Source organism: Pagrus major, chromosome 7 (genome assembly GCF_040436345.1).
Source record: "Pagrus major chromosome 7, Pma_NU_1.0".
Classification (NCBI taxonomy): domain Eukaryota; kingdom Metazoa; phylum Chordata; class Actinopteri; order Spariformes; family Sparidae; genus Pagrus; species Pagrus major.
This window is the reverse complement of record NC_133221.1, coordinates 20,708,846-20,723,408: the sequence shown is the minus strand read 5'-3', so window position 1 is coordinate 20,723,408 and position 14,563 is coordinate 20,708,846. Positions and strand designations below refer to the sequence as shown.

Sequence of the window (14,563 nt, the reverse complement as noted above, 5' to 3'; positions counted from 1 at the left end):
TTGCGGCCCTTGTTGGCGGTGGCACAACAGAAGGATCGGGGACTGCTGCAGGCTCACTGCCACACTGCTGCAAAACGCATCCTGGAGGGCACGCGAGAGGAGAGCTCTGTCAGGGAGGCTGTGGCATATCTCTCCATCGCTATCATGGCCTCCGGTGATTAGGATCTGATTGATGAGTTATTGATGTTTGTTATTGGTCTGAGTGTGATTGTAGACTTAATTAATAGTGGATAATCCTTTAATCTTGATAGGGGGGCGATTACAGGGATAAAGAGAAGGGTTGGCACAAAACAGAAGCTCTGTCTCTGTGTGTCTGGCCTCAGTTCAGCAGAGGTACATCTTTCAAAACACTGAACACAAAGCAGGCAGATTGTCTCTGTATTATTTAACTAAAGAAAGTCTGCCTGAGCAGATGCCTCCATTCAAACACATATATCCTACTAAACTGCGTCTGGATCAGTGCATGGTTATGAATAAATGATAAAGTAACCAACAAAATGGAATAACAATGCTGTGAATAATGTAAAACCAATCAAATAATTGTATTTTCCAGGTGGCGAGGCAGCAGACTCTTTACTGGAGAGAGCGAGGTGTTATGCCATGCTGGGCCAACGAAAGACAGCCATCTTTGACTTCAGTGCCATTCTGAAGGAACACCCAAAACATGTTCAGGCTCTCTGTGGACGAGGCTTCACCCATCTCATGCTGAACCAACAGAAGGTATTCCTGAGTTGAAACACTGTCAAAACATCTATGACCTTTTCTCTGGCCTTCTGTTGACTTCAGGCTAGACTAGGCAGCTTAACAAACTAGTGGCTGCAACTACAAGTGAAAGGTAAGTGTTGGAAGTAAACTTGAATTTGAGGTGACATAACAGAAGTCTGTAAACTTTCAGTAGCAATATGTTGACAAGTAGAACACAAAAGAATTCACAATAACGCTATTATCATCATATCTATAGAAATACATTTCTTTTGAAAAAAGCTAAGTCAAGTTCATCTTTAACTTTATTTACTGTGTGTTTTGTCTCTTTTTTGGAAGATTGATAACTCTCAAAATACAAGATAAGGGAGGTGGAGCAAAAATCTGTAACCATAGCTGTATCAAAGCGTACAAAAAAAACAATTACACTTCATTAATTTTTCCATTTAGTGGCGAGTTCAGCCAGCGTCGGCAGCAAAACCATTGGTCTACTACGGGACGGTGCTGAACCAGCATAATAAGTGCTTCTCTCCTACGCTGTGCGTCGCAGCGTTTCAGCGTAAAGTATGGAGTTGCAGCGTTTTGTCCTATTAATCACAATTGATGGTCGGTTGCACACGCAGCAGTAGCAACAGGTCTCTGTGTGATCGGGGGCTTTAGGTGCATGACTGCCACCTGCTATGACAAAGCGAGAACAGAAAGAAATGGGAATGACTTTAAAGGTAAATCAGTATTTACATGATATTATGTGTTTTATTAACATGATATGTATATTTCATTATCGTCAGTGTCAGTATATTGCGAAACAGTAGTTTTATTTAATGTTGGCAGGACAGTCAACATTCCTAACTCTAGGAATAATTTGGCAAATAAGATTTCTGGGGATCAGATGCTGTTTTTTTTTCTTTTTTTAAATGTGGCTAATAGATGATGTATTTTTACATCTTTGGTGCTGTAGACAATATGCATTTTTCAGTTTAAATATATAATTCAAACTGCCTTTTCCCCTTAGGAGTGCACAAATGATATCCTGGCAGCACTGCATATAAACACTGACATAGTCACCAAAGACATCCTGTCACTCAAGGACAAGGCACGGAAGCTGGTCTGTGATTGGTTGCATCAGTTCTGTCGGACCAATCTGTCAGACATCCTGGTCGCTCATGCTGTCCCCTGTCATGAAGAGCAGCTCAGAGAGGCTTTTATAATTGGTGGAGCTCTGATGAGGACTGACTGCAGAGACCCCAGATGGCATCTCCTCTATGTGGACATACTCTTAGCCAAAGGTGAGATGGGAACGTTACCAAACTTTGCTTCTAGATTTCTTAATGGATTCTTTGATGGCACTGGTTAGGAGATGCTGGTTCAGGCTGTGTGGCGTTTCTACTTTGATAAAAAGCATCATTGAATGGGGCTCCTTGTTTACAATAATCCTTTCTCCTGCTGTTATGGTCCATCTGCTCCAGGTGAAGTTAAGGCAGCAGGCGCTCATCTGTGCCAGGTGTTTGGTCAGGAGCCAAGAGATGCAGTGGCCCAGGCCAGGATGGGTGTGGTGGAGGCCTGGCAGCAGAACTACCGCAGCGCAGCTCGCAGGCTCAGCAAACTGACTGAGAAAGATTCATCCAGTCTGGACTTCTTGCTGGCCCTGATCCCATTCAATAAGCGGAAACGCATGGCACAGGTAAGCCTACGTGCAGGAAGCTGAGAATCAAACCCAGAATAATCAAAGTTCTTTGTACTGGCTGTAGCTTTATTTTTTATTCTACCATCATCAGCAAATTAGTTTTATTAGTTTTTATCGCAGACATTTCCATAACGGGAGTAAAAAATGAACCCATATGTCTGCTTTTAGATAGAGGACAATGTAGTCAAATACATTCTGTATATGAAATAAAAAACAACTTTTTTATGAATTATGCATCACTGAAACTTTAAAATGATGCAATATGTATTTATTGGACTGTACATTAAACTAACTCAGTAAAGAGATTATGAAACATGAATCATTGCTGTCTGCTTTGTGCTGTTTTTCGATCTCATCACATTGACAGAGCTGCTTTCTGATTCTGTGAAGCTCCTGGTATCTGTTCTCAAGTTTTCTTTTGTCACCTTTATGAATTTTTTATTTTATCTCTTCTGTCTGATGTTTTTACATGGTGTCATTGGTATTCACAGTACCGACTAAAATATGGTGTTCTCTGAATATTTCACCATTGATATTTCATATGCTTGAAATGGACAGTAAGGTCAGAAAATATGGAAAAGTATACATAATGTATGATGGAGAACATCATTGAACAATATCATACTACTTACAAGAAAGGGCAACAACAACTGAGTATTTATGCCTTTATAAACTGTATACTAATTGTTCTGTATCTGTATTGTAAAAGGCAGCAGCACAGGAGGCCAGCAATGTGTCCTCAGGTGGTCAGTGGGATCAGGCCGTCACACTCCTGACTGTGGCAATACAAGCTGTGGGCAACCACAGACTCCAGTATCTTCGCCAGCGGGCTGCCTGCCTCGCTCAGCTTGGCTTACACGAGCGGGCCATAGCTGACCTGGACAGAGTTATCAAGAGACACGACGGGTCTGACATCAACTGCTCAGATGATCCTAAAGTCTGGGTGGAGGACCTGTGTCGGCGAGGTCGCAGCCTGGTGATCTGTTCCAGAGAAGGTGCAGCTCTGGAGGACTTCACTCGGGCTTTGGAGCTCCACAGGAACAGAGCCATCCAGTGTGTGGAGGCTGGTCTGGGCAGGCTGCGTCTGGCTGAGTGCTTCCTGCGGGGGGCGTTGCAGCACTATGCGAACCAGCAACTCGATAAAGCTTGGACATTGATTGAATGTGGCCTCGTTGTGGACAGTGAGAACGCAGAGCTCCGCAGACTGAGGGCGAGGGTCAAACGAGAAGTGGCCAGCCCCTGCAATGTCAACTAGTCACACAGGGAGCAGGAGCTCTCAGTGCCTGTACATTAAGATGTCTTATTGTGGAGGAACAACCTCACTGATGAGAAATCTTTTGATGGTTATTTGAGGACACGGAGCTTCAGTTCATATTATGTCTTCCAATTTCACTTTAAGTCTGTAGGATTAACAGCAGTGTTTGTTATAGTATTCATATCTTCATAATTTCAGCAAAACAGTATATTATGTATGAGAGGGATACGTGAACAATAGAGGTTTTTAACACTGCAAATTTATTGATTATTTATTATCCCTTATTTCATGAACCAATTAACATTTAGTAACAAAATAATAATTGAATTATTTTGGAAATAGACACTAAACATGATGGTCATAATGATTATATGGCATGAAGGAAATCACGAAACATTAAATTAAATAGCACTGTTTAATTCAAACCATCACACCTAGATATAAGATTTAAGAAAGTGCCCAGTGTGCAGGTTTTATGCTTTTAGATTGAGGATGCACAACTTTATTTAATCATAGCAATGAGAGCAAACACAATTAAATAAGCATAAATGCAGGAAAACAGAAATAAATACTGGAGTTTAGTCTGAAACACTGACATTAAATAATGTTTAAACATTCTCAGTGCACATGAAGTTGGACTTTAATCATTTAAAAGGATGTTTAATATAGCATTAAATGTATACATATACTGTATGTGTAGGCCCTACATGTACTTTGGTATTATGCAGACACAGTAATGTATTGCGGTTCCATGTTGCCGAAATAGGATTTCTCCCATTCACTCATAAGGTCAAAGTGCAGCGGACGGTCACAGAAGGTGCAGGAGGCCACTGACGGGGTATTGAGCAGGAGCCCTGCTTCCTGCCACACCTCCACCAGTTTATCTGTGAATCAAACACAGACATTTATAAGAATGAATAATTAAATGCCAATATTTATTTTTCTTTGAGTTCTCAGTCTTTAAATGTCATCCGTGGTCATTTTGGCGTGCAAACACTAAGGCTACGATGTTAGCTTTTAATTTAAAGATGTCTGCAGAGCATTGTCTTTTACTGCACTGCAGTATGAACTGTGGTGACATGTGAATGCCAAGAGACTCACATATGCTTATGTAGCAAAGAAACTCACTAAGGACAAACATAAAACACTTGTTCTAGCCACTGTCCCCACTTTACTTGATTGGACGATCAGTAGAACAACTCTGACCTAATTTCGGGAAGGATCCCAACACTCACCCACGAAATAGTCCATCATTGCTGGGTCATGGTGAGGAGATGGGGCCAAGCGCAGCAGCTCCTCACCACGAGGCACTGTGGGGTAGTTGATGGCCTGGACGTAGATGTTGTGTCTCTCCAGCAGGATGTCAGACACCTTGGTGTTCAGCTCAGCGTTGCCCACCTAGGAAATGGATCATGGAAGGAAATATGAGCTGTTCAGAGCTTTTATTCAGCACAATCAGGTCATACATGTAGGAATCAAACCCATTACTGTGGTCAACTTGGTATATTGAGTGTTAAGTATGCTGCTGGAATTTTTCTGTTTAGTTATAATCATTTTTTGCTTTTAAAAGAGGTAATTACTAATTGATTAATAGGATAAGAATTTAAATGTTGCAATAAAAAACATGTATTCATATTTTAATTTTAAACTAAAATCACTAAATAAATGGTATCATAAAAAGATTAAAGTTTGCATACTTAAAATGCAAGTGTGATTAACTTAATTTCTTTGTTAAAGTTCTAAATGAAATCATTATTAAACACTGTAAAAGTGTTTAATAACTTCACACTCCATATATCCTGCGCTGTACTGTACACATGAAGACATTTTGACTTTTCATAGTAGGAAAAGCTCAGGTGTGAAGTTTTATTATTTTACTATTATTTCTAAGAGGTGGAGAGAGAAAGAGTAGTGGAGGCAGCAGCACTGCTAAGTCTTTCTACCTGTATCGGGATGATGTGGCTGGGGCAGTTGACCACAGGCAGGCCCTTGTCCATGAGCAGCTGCCTCATGTGCTTGACGTTCCTCTGGTGGGCTCTGCGGAGCGACTGCCCCTCGGAGCTCTTCAGCACCCGGACGGACTCCAGGGCTCCAGACAGGTTCATTGGGGGCAGAGCAGTGGTGAAAATGAAGCCGGCGGCAAAGGAGCGCACCGTGTCCACCAGGGCGTCGCTGCTGGCGATGTAGCCTCCAACACAGCCAAAGGCTTTGCCTGGAACAGCAACAGATGACGGAGGGTTCAGAGGTGAGGTGATGAAAAGTTACAGGAGTAACATACTTAACTTGGATATTTCTGCTTTATAGAACTTTACTTTTTCTATACCATTACATTTCAGAGGACAGATTTTTGTCAATTTATTTGACGACATGGAGTCCGATTGTGCTTTTTGTTTTTTTCCTGTTCTTCAATGTTTTATATTGGTTCTTGTGCATGGAAAAGGTCTCAAAAGTGAAATAGCCCTAAGTCTACTCCGATGGGATCTCCTCTCTCCCATCGACAACACTGCTCCTGAAACACCTCGTCAGTAGTCTCTCCTTTAATTCTGTGACTTTGTGACATCATACTATGTCACCATGCCACACATTTGCATAATTTATGCCCATATTCACAGTAGTGGTGAAGCTAACTGGAAGCTGAAATCAGACAGAGCCAACTGGAGACACAGTGAGTGGTGCTAGCTCAGGCATGTGTGAGTTGACCAATCACAGGAGAACGGGTATTCAGAAGGGGGGGCCTTAAAGGGATAGGAGCTAATACTGTGCACGTCAAACAGAGGGGGAATACAGAGCTGCAGCACTGGACAGTATGAGAAAACTGATGTGCTTTATGAGCATTAAAGTATGTAAGTCTATTCTAGTAGTAACCCAATAAAATCGTTAAATTAATAATTTGTTGTGATTATGTATTTTTACATGGTGGTATTCCAACTTTTACTAAAATAAAGAATCTGGTCTGTCTTTCTCTATCACAATAATAAGACATGAAACATTTTGGCTTCTTAGCGTCTGAAAAATAGGTGAAATTAAGATGTTTTCTGAGATGAAGGGATGTACTTATTGTAAATGTTTATTTGTTTAATAAAACTTATTTTTTCTGACACCACATTTTATTATCATTTAAAAAATATATTTAAATTACTTTCTTTGATTTAAGCTGTTGATAGAGAAACTACACTCTTGGTATTTTATTTTGAAATCTCAAATGTTATACTTTAATATAGTTACATGACATCAAACAATTATGACATCACCATTATGCATCAAATTTGTGTGTTGATATACTGTTAATTTGTTATTTCTTTATTTATCGCTAAGTGAACACTTCTAGCCAGGACTTCTAAGGTCAAGTGATGTAATCCAGGATTAGTTTACACTTGATGCTCTCTTGACAGGGATTTCTACCTAAAACCTGAAAGTTGACATGAAGCTACACACAGCATGGTCACCCTGATGAAGTGTTATCAGTGTGACCAGAGAGGGAGTAGAGCCGGCACCCAGCTGATAAAACCTCTGCTTCCTCTGATGAGAGCTCACTCCTCTCCTGCCCTCATTTAACCAACACCGGAGCAGTATCGGGCTTGTTAGGAGGTATTGCTGCCCTGTTGGCAATATGACAGTGTCAGTTAGTGCAAGTGGATTTTAAAGGGAGTCTGGCCAAGAAAACAGGCAATTAATCTATGACGGTTTGAAGCCGTTTGCCTTGCCCTTTTAGTCTTGTAAAGTCATCTTTCTTAAAGTTTTAAGGAGAGGCGTGGATTTCTTCTAAAACATACTCACCTAAGGTCCCAGAAACAATGTCAATCTTGTGCATAACGTTGTCCCTCTCTCCCACTCCAGCTCCATGGGCTCCATACAGGCCCACAGCGTGAACCTCATCGACAAACGTCAGAGCTCCATAACGGTGAGATACATCACACAGCTCTTCCAGAGGACATATGGCACCTGAAGCCCCCAGAGAATAAGGTGTTATAATTAGAACTGTGTAATATAGGTGAACAGCAGAACATCCAAGCTGTAAATGTCATCACTGTGTAAGATCTATATATGTGGACTGCATGTTGAGAGTCATTCTCACTATTTGACAGCAATAAAATCTCCCCTACATCTACAAAGCACAGGACATTTATATCAAAACAGCCATTTTGTGTTAGTGTTTTAAAAAATCCTCCTGGATATGTTCACAGTCGTCCATTTAGTCTGCCTCAGCTTGTGCTTTATAGAGCTGTCAGCGGTGTATTATCACACTGAGAAATAGAGCTGAGGAGGGAAACTACTTCCTCCCGTGGGAGACAGTGATGAATGACAGATTATACAGTGAATAATCATAGATTATAGAATTTTAAATAGTCCAATCATGCTTTCTTTTTATAAGCTATTAATCATGACCTTGATGCTGATGATGACTCGTGAACTTTTTCAGATTTTTAGTGGCATTTCTTCTCATTGATAGACCCTATTTACACGGAGGCCATTTTCCTCTGACATCATGCTCAGGGTGGGAAGCCCAAGTATCGTACTGCAGTGCTCCAGGTTGCAGGTTGTTGAAACGTAGGAAACTTCCTAGCTAACATTACTGTTTCATTGTGTTACACGATATGATATGAAAGGTGTAAATTAATTCTAAAAAAATCACATCTTTGACATTTTCATTTTAATCCTGAAGGGAAACACATGGGATATACTCAAACAGTAATGTTAGCTGGAAAGTGGTTGAATGTTAATGTTAGCTTATTGGTGATCAAAAATGTTGTTTGACCTTGAATTATGCCCCTCCAGATTTTCATTATTCATCCCCTTTTCAGTTGCTGATCACTCAGGAAGTGGTAAAATGATAACAATCTGTCAGATCCACATTTCTACCAAGAAACAGCAGCATAAAATTATTCCAGCATTAGAGCTTTGAGCTTCACACCCTGAATGTGATGGCGGCCAGAGGAAAATAGCCGCCGTGTCAATATGGTGTATTATCCAAAAAGGTTACCTTCCACCATATATCTGATTAACTGAATAAATTAATCCAAATAATCTAATGAACATTTAGTACTCACCGTCCATGGAGTGCACAGTCTCAAACGCCACTATTTTGGGTGTCTTGGGGTCGGAGCGTCGCAGCAGCTCCTCAAGGTGTCGGCTGTCATTGTGGCGGAAGATAAAGCGCTTGGCTCCGCTGTTCCTGATGCCCTGAATCATTGATGCGTGGTTCCCTGCATCGGAGTAGATCTCGCATCCTGTATGCCACAGTGAACGCAGCATGAAACCCTCTAAACAGTATCCACCCTGAGATACTGAACACCTTTTCTACACTGTGATAAAATTACAAAGCATCTAGAGATGTGACTGACAGACAGCCTGTGGCTCAGAGGTCAGAGGTCAGAGGTCAGTGTTTACCTGGAAGCATCTTAGCCAAAGTGAAGAGGGTAGAGTCATTTGCCACGAAGCAGGAGGAGAAGACGAGAGCTGCGTCCTTCTGATGTAGCTGGGCCAACTCCTTCTCCAGAGACACATGGTAGTTACTGGTGCCGGAGATGTTCCTGGTGCCACCTGCTCCTGCACCGTGCCTCTTCAGGGCATCACTAAAATCATCCAGGATAAAATGATACAGCATCACGTATACATGTCATGAAAATTGTCCCATCATTTTATTTCAAATATTCCTTCAAATTCAGTCTAAAAAGACTTTTACTTTTACTTGAACATCTACCATCAAAATACAAATATTCCTAATGACTTGATTCAGCTTCAGGTTTGCTTTTTGCCAGAGCTGTAGAATCAAGTTAAGAAAAAATTAAAAGGACATGACACTGGACTTGATCTTATTGACAGACTGAATTAATTGACTTGACATTTGCCTCTTTTACAGTTGACTTGAGACCTGACAACAAGCTGGTATAATCTTGGATGATAAAAAAAATCAATAAGACAGCGAAAGGCAGGTCCTTGAGCACAGTACAGCTTGAAAAATTAATTAGGCCTCTGCATTAGGAGGACTTCATCTTCACTGTGTGGAAAAATTCACTAGTTCATTGACAGCTTTGAAAGGAGAATCCAGTGTCAGACACCTGAAAGACTTGCAAATCAGTTGCAGTTTTCCAACACAATTTCCCTTGATTTTCTTTGACATGAACTGAGACTTAACTTGATTGAGAAGACATGCAGACATTATCATTTTACCTGATGGCACCGAGGACCCGTGGGTGGCGACTCATCCCCAGATAGTCGTTGCTGCACCAGACGGACACCTGGGAGCCCTCCCGCCCAGAGACGGAGTAATCCTCTGCAAAAGGAAAGACCTCAGCACTCCTGTTCACGGTCTTGAAGACTCTGTATGTGTGGTCCGTCTTCTTCTCAGCAATCTTCTCAATGAAGAAGCGGTCATAGTCGTAGCTGGGCCCAACTGCAGGAGTGACAGACTTTAAATCACTTACAGCACTCAATAAACAGCTATTAAACTAATAATGAAGCATGAGTCACTAGATAGCATCCAGCATTCAGATCCTTTATATAAATAAAAAATAGTAATAATAATAAAGACACACTGAAAACATACTGTCATACAATTGAAAACGCTACTTAAGGAAAAGTCTGTAAGTATAATCAAGAAAATGTGCTTATAGTATTTTAAGTTTCACATGAAAATTACTTCATTATTAAAGTAGTTGCCAATTAATTTGATGTCAATTTCGAATCGATTACTCGACTAATTGCTACATACTGTTGTGTTGGGTTTTTTTCATATATAATTCAGAGTCTTGATTTATATAAGATTTTATTCCAACGAGGATTGCATACTCAGAAATCTGAGAAAAAAAACACCTGAAGGCATACTTTTTAAAGTTTTCTCTCCACCACTCTGAAGAAAAACATGTCATGGAAGATTTAGAACATATTTTAAAAATTGATCATGCGTTTTGTGTTCAAAAATTTGTAAAGAAACTCCAATTTAAGCTGTCCAACAAATGAAGTGGAGCAAAAAGTACATTAATTCCAGACTTGGGGAGTAACAGCATACATGTAACAGGATTATGTTATTGGGATATAAAAAGAAGAAAACTGTATTCTGGTAAAATTACAGATAAAAAATTGCAATCAGATTACAGGTATATTCAATAATAAGGGGGATTACAAAAATAATTACAATTTTAATAATATACTAGTCTGTACCCATGACAACAGATCTGAAATGTAGTGGAGTAGAAGTATAAAGTCCTTGTATTTGTATTTATGACCAGTGTTTCAGTAAATGTACATAGTTTCATTCCACCACTGACTGCATCATATTAAATTAATAGTAACATTAGTGGCCTCCAGCTCATTTTAACTGTAAAACATACCCATGTTGTCTTTGAGGAGGTGGGTGACGGTGTCGGTCTGAGCTGATGTCGGGAGGATTGAATTCTTGAAACCCTTCAGCAGAGAAGTCATCAAACCTGTGAGAGAGGAGAGCGGGTCTGTCAGTGTGAGCTGTTCCTATTTCTGTCTTCCCTTTGATGTTTGGTAAATTGACTTCACTACAGGTGAAAACATTGCTTTTCATGCACTGGTCTTTTTGAGATTTGAGATTTTCAGCTGTTTTTCTTCCATGACATGTTTTTCTTCAGAGTGGTGGAGAGAAAACTTTAAAAAGTATGCCTTCAGGTGTTTTTTTTCTCAGATTTCTGAGTATGCAATCCTCACACCACCTATCTTTAAAGGCTGTTTTCTGATTTTTTTTTCTCATACTCATGAGCCAGAAATCTCAACTTCAGTAAATACACCAAACTTTCCTTAGCAAAGGGTTTTTTTCATATATAATTCAGAGTCTTGATTTATATAAGATTTTATTCCAACAGTATTTTCTGATTCATGGAGTGATCAAAAGAGATATCCAAACATTCCTCTGTAAAATCCTTTGATTCTGATGTGTCAAAAAAAATGAAGCAAGGATTTTGAACCTGGCTTTATCCAGAGTTCAGATTTCTGTTTTGGAAATGTATGCAGTTTAGTGCATTTTTAATAAGATACTGCCTGTTTTGCATGTTTAAACATAAAATATCAGAAAACTTGTGATATGAAAAATGTTTGTTTCCCCTTAAAGTGACTTTGTTGTCACTGCAGCATCTCTACAGCTGCATCCTTCCTCCTACCCTCTTTGACGTCCTCCTGCACTTCAGGGCTGGCTCGCACCATCCCGATCTGAGAGCTGACAAAAGGGCAGCCCTTCGACACAGACTCAGCCACCTGAGCCGCCGATTGAGCAAAAAGTCTCCTTTGATCCACAGTGGGAAGACGGTTAGTCTTCGGTGTGACTGATGAGATGCCCAGCTTGGCGTCCAGAGAGGCTGGGCCGCTCACACTGATCTGTCGAGCGATGATGGGGCAGCGATCAGCCAGAGACATCAAGGTGGCCCCTGTTCTCCTCAAAGCTGGCTTTGGGGCAGCCTTCAGGAAGGGGCAGTGATGAAGGAAGGCAGCCATTGTACTGCAGCTGTTCTTAGTCTGAGATAAGATAGAAGATGGAGAATTAATTTCATTCTATGAAACATGCCATACTTCTGTAAAGAGTGTGGATTTTATTCCAGTCAGGATGTGTAAAATAATTTTTTACTTTTCTAAAAAACCTGCACAAAAAATCTAAAATATCACCCCTTACAGTCAGGTGACCAAAGTGTAAATTGAGAATGACTGGGGAATGACTGAACTTGAAAAGCCCATCCTAGTTTCAACATATTCACAGGGGCTAGAAACGTATGTAGTGGTTCAGTTTAGCTGTGGAGAGCAGTCGGTGCCTCCTCCAGGGTGCGGCAGGTTGCTGCTGTTTATCTTCACCCTGCAGGCGCTCGAGTGCTGCCCTGACAGACGTCATCAGCTGATTACTGCAGAATACCTATCAAAAAATTTTCCATGAAACACAGCAGGGATGCATCTCATTTTGTTTTGAGTCTTTCGATTAATTATTTTCCTGCTGTAAAAGGTTTTCTCGGACTCTGAGGAAATAAAATAAATGTTGGATGTAATACTCTGCCAGTGAATAACCCACCCAAACATTAATAAATCTACATTTTAATAAGATGATGAGCACCAGTATGTATAGCTTAGTTTACATATGGAGGCCGGCTGTATCACTTCCCCCACAATCTCCTGCGGTCAGCAGATAAGGCAATTCTTAGGATCTGTGGCTTTTCCTTGTGGTCAGATGTAATCTTACATCAGCCTCTCAAACACCAGTGTCTTTAAACACCACAAGTAGGTCAAAAGTTTACTTTATCTTAGGAAAGCTTTTGTTGTTATTGAATACATTTAACTATTAATCACAAGCCAAAAAAGCCACATATCCTTAGTCATCTATAGGCTGTAAAATCTGGCTGGTGTTTCTGCTCATCAACAAATGTTCATGTTGTTCATGGATCAAATTCTGTTCATGAATAAACGTAAAACAAATGTGTATTCTCCACTAAATAAATGAATAACGCATCCATAAATAAAACACTTCATGCCATATTTATTATTACATAGCATACTACTTTAGATATTGTTATACAGCAGTGAATAGAGATGTTTATAACAATAACACTACTATTAAAAATACTCTTCACAGTGATCGTATGATTAGCACCACTACTTCTAATACCAAGTAAAAAACACATTGAAATATTTATAATAATGTAAAGTAATGATGAAACAACAACACCAAACAGGAAGCTCACCTGTTGACCTGCACTGAGGACGAACTTCAAAACAGCAAATAGACAGATTGTCACAAAGTGTCAACAGTTATCGGTCAGATGCCGAAGAGCATTATGCAATCAGCTCAGCTCCCACCCCCCTACGGCCCTCAGCTTTGGGGGCCACCCAGCGAAGTGTGTGTGTGTGTGTGTGTGTGTGTGTGTGTGGGAGGTGCAAAGCTGCTGATAAGGCTGCATTAAACTTCTGTAAAATGACTTTCACTTTGATGTCTGAGCTGTTAAACCAGCGATGCTGCATTTTCAAAAACACACTGTACATGTACGCAGTCTGTTTGTTAGTTTTTTGGTGTTACTAGGAGATTCAAATACTGTGAGACACAGCAAGGATACTGTGAGGAATATTTGTAATATTCTACATATATTAAAGTGTATTAAAGTATATGTAGTAAAATGTTATAATTATTTTTACATCATCAATCAGGAATGAAACTTGAAGCTCAACACGTCCTCCTGAGTTATGAACACATTTATAAACAGTTATAACCTGCTTGTGGATGATGTGTACATGTGTATAAACACTTAATAAAACTCTGTGCGTGTGTGTCATTATTATATTCTTATTCATGATATTTTATCATTATTATATATGATAAAGACCTGTGTAATACTGTCAGACCATTCATTTATTTACTGTTTATAAACTATGTATGGATCCTGTAAAGTCAGAATTGCTTACATTATTAATAACCACCGAAAAAACCTCCTTACACCTGGCTACAACTATACAGTATAGTGTGTTTATTGTATTATTTTATTTTATTTATTAAAGGATAAGTTAATCCAAAAATGAAAATTCAGTAAATCCGCATGTTGATGGAAAGTCAGGTGAATTTTTATAGTCCACAAAACATTTCTGGAGCTTCACAGCAAAACAGCGTTGCAGCATTCTCCTAAACAACTGAAGTAGATGGGGGCTTGCTCACCTCAGACGGGCTGTGTGCTAACGCTTTTAGCTCAACAGCTACAGTGAAGATTTCAGCTTTTTAAAGGGTTAAATAATGTCCTTTTAATTCAATTTGGGCTTCAAGAGAACTGGAATTCACCGGATGAGCTGTGTGAAGCCATTTTAAATTTTTATTTGGTTGCCTTTTTAACATTTGAAAAGAAGTCCCCATCTACTTCATTTGCTTAGGAGAATACTGGAACACTGTTTTACTCTGACGCTCCAGAAATGTTTTGTGGACTATGAAACTCCTGACT

At 39.9% G+C, this 14,563-nt stretch overlaps 1 protein-coding gene across 1 annotated transcript; it reads right to left on the bottom strand.

The window, feature by feature from the left end:
- Positions 1–4,042: 4,042 nt before the first annotated feature.
- alas2 (aminolevulinate, delta-, synthase 2) lies at positions 4,043–13,510 on the bottom strand. The gene is made up of 10 exons (XM_073469688.1): positions 13,325–13,510; positions 11,765–12,116; positions 10,973–11,068; positions 9,813–10,035; positions 9,030–9,214; positions 8,690–8,869; positions 7,419–7,583; positions 5,585–5,853; positions 4,877–5,039; positions 4,043–4,525 (listed from the first exon to the last, which is right to left on the bottom strand). The coding sequence occupies exons 2-10, from the start codon at positions 12,093–12,095 to the stop codon at positions 4,362–4,364; spliced, it is 1,776 nt and encodes a 591-aa protein (XP_073325789.1). The 5' UTR covers positions 12,096–12,116; positions 13,325–13,510; the 3' UTR covers positions 4,043–4,361.
- Positions 13,511–14,563: the final 1,053 nt, after the last annotated feature.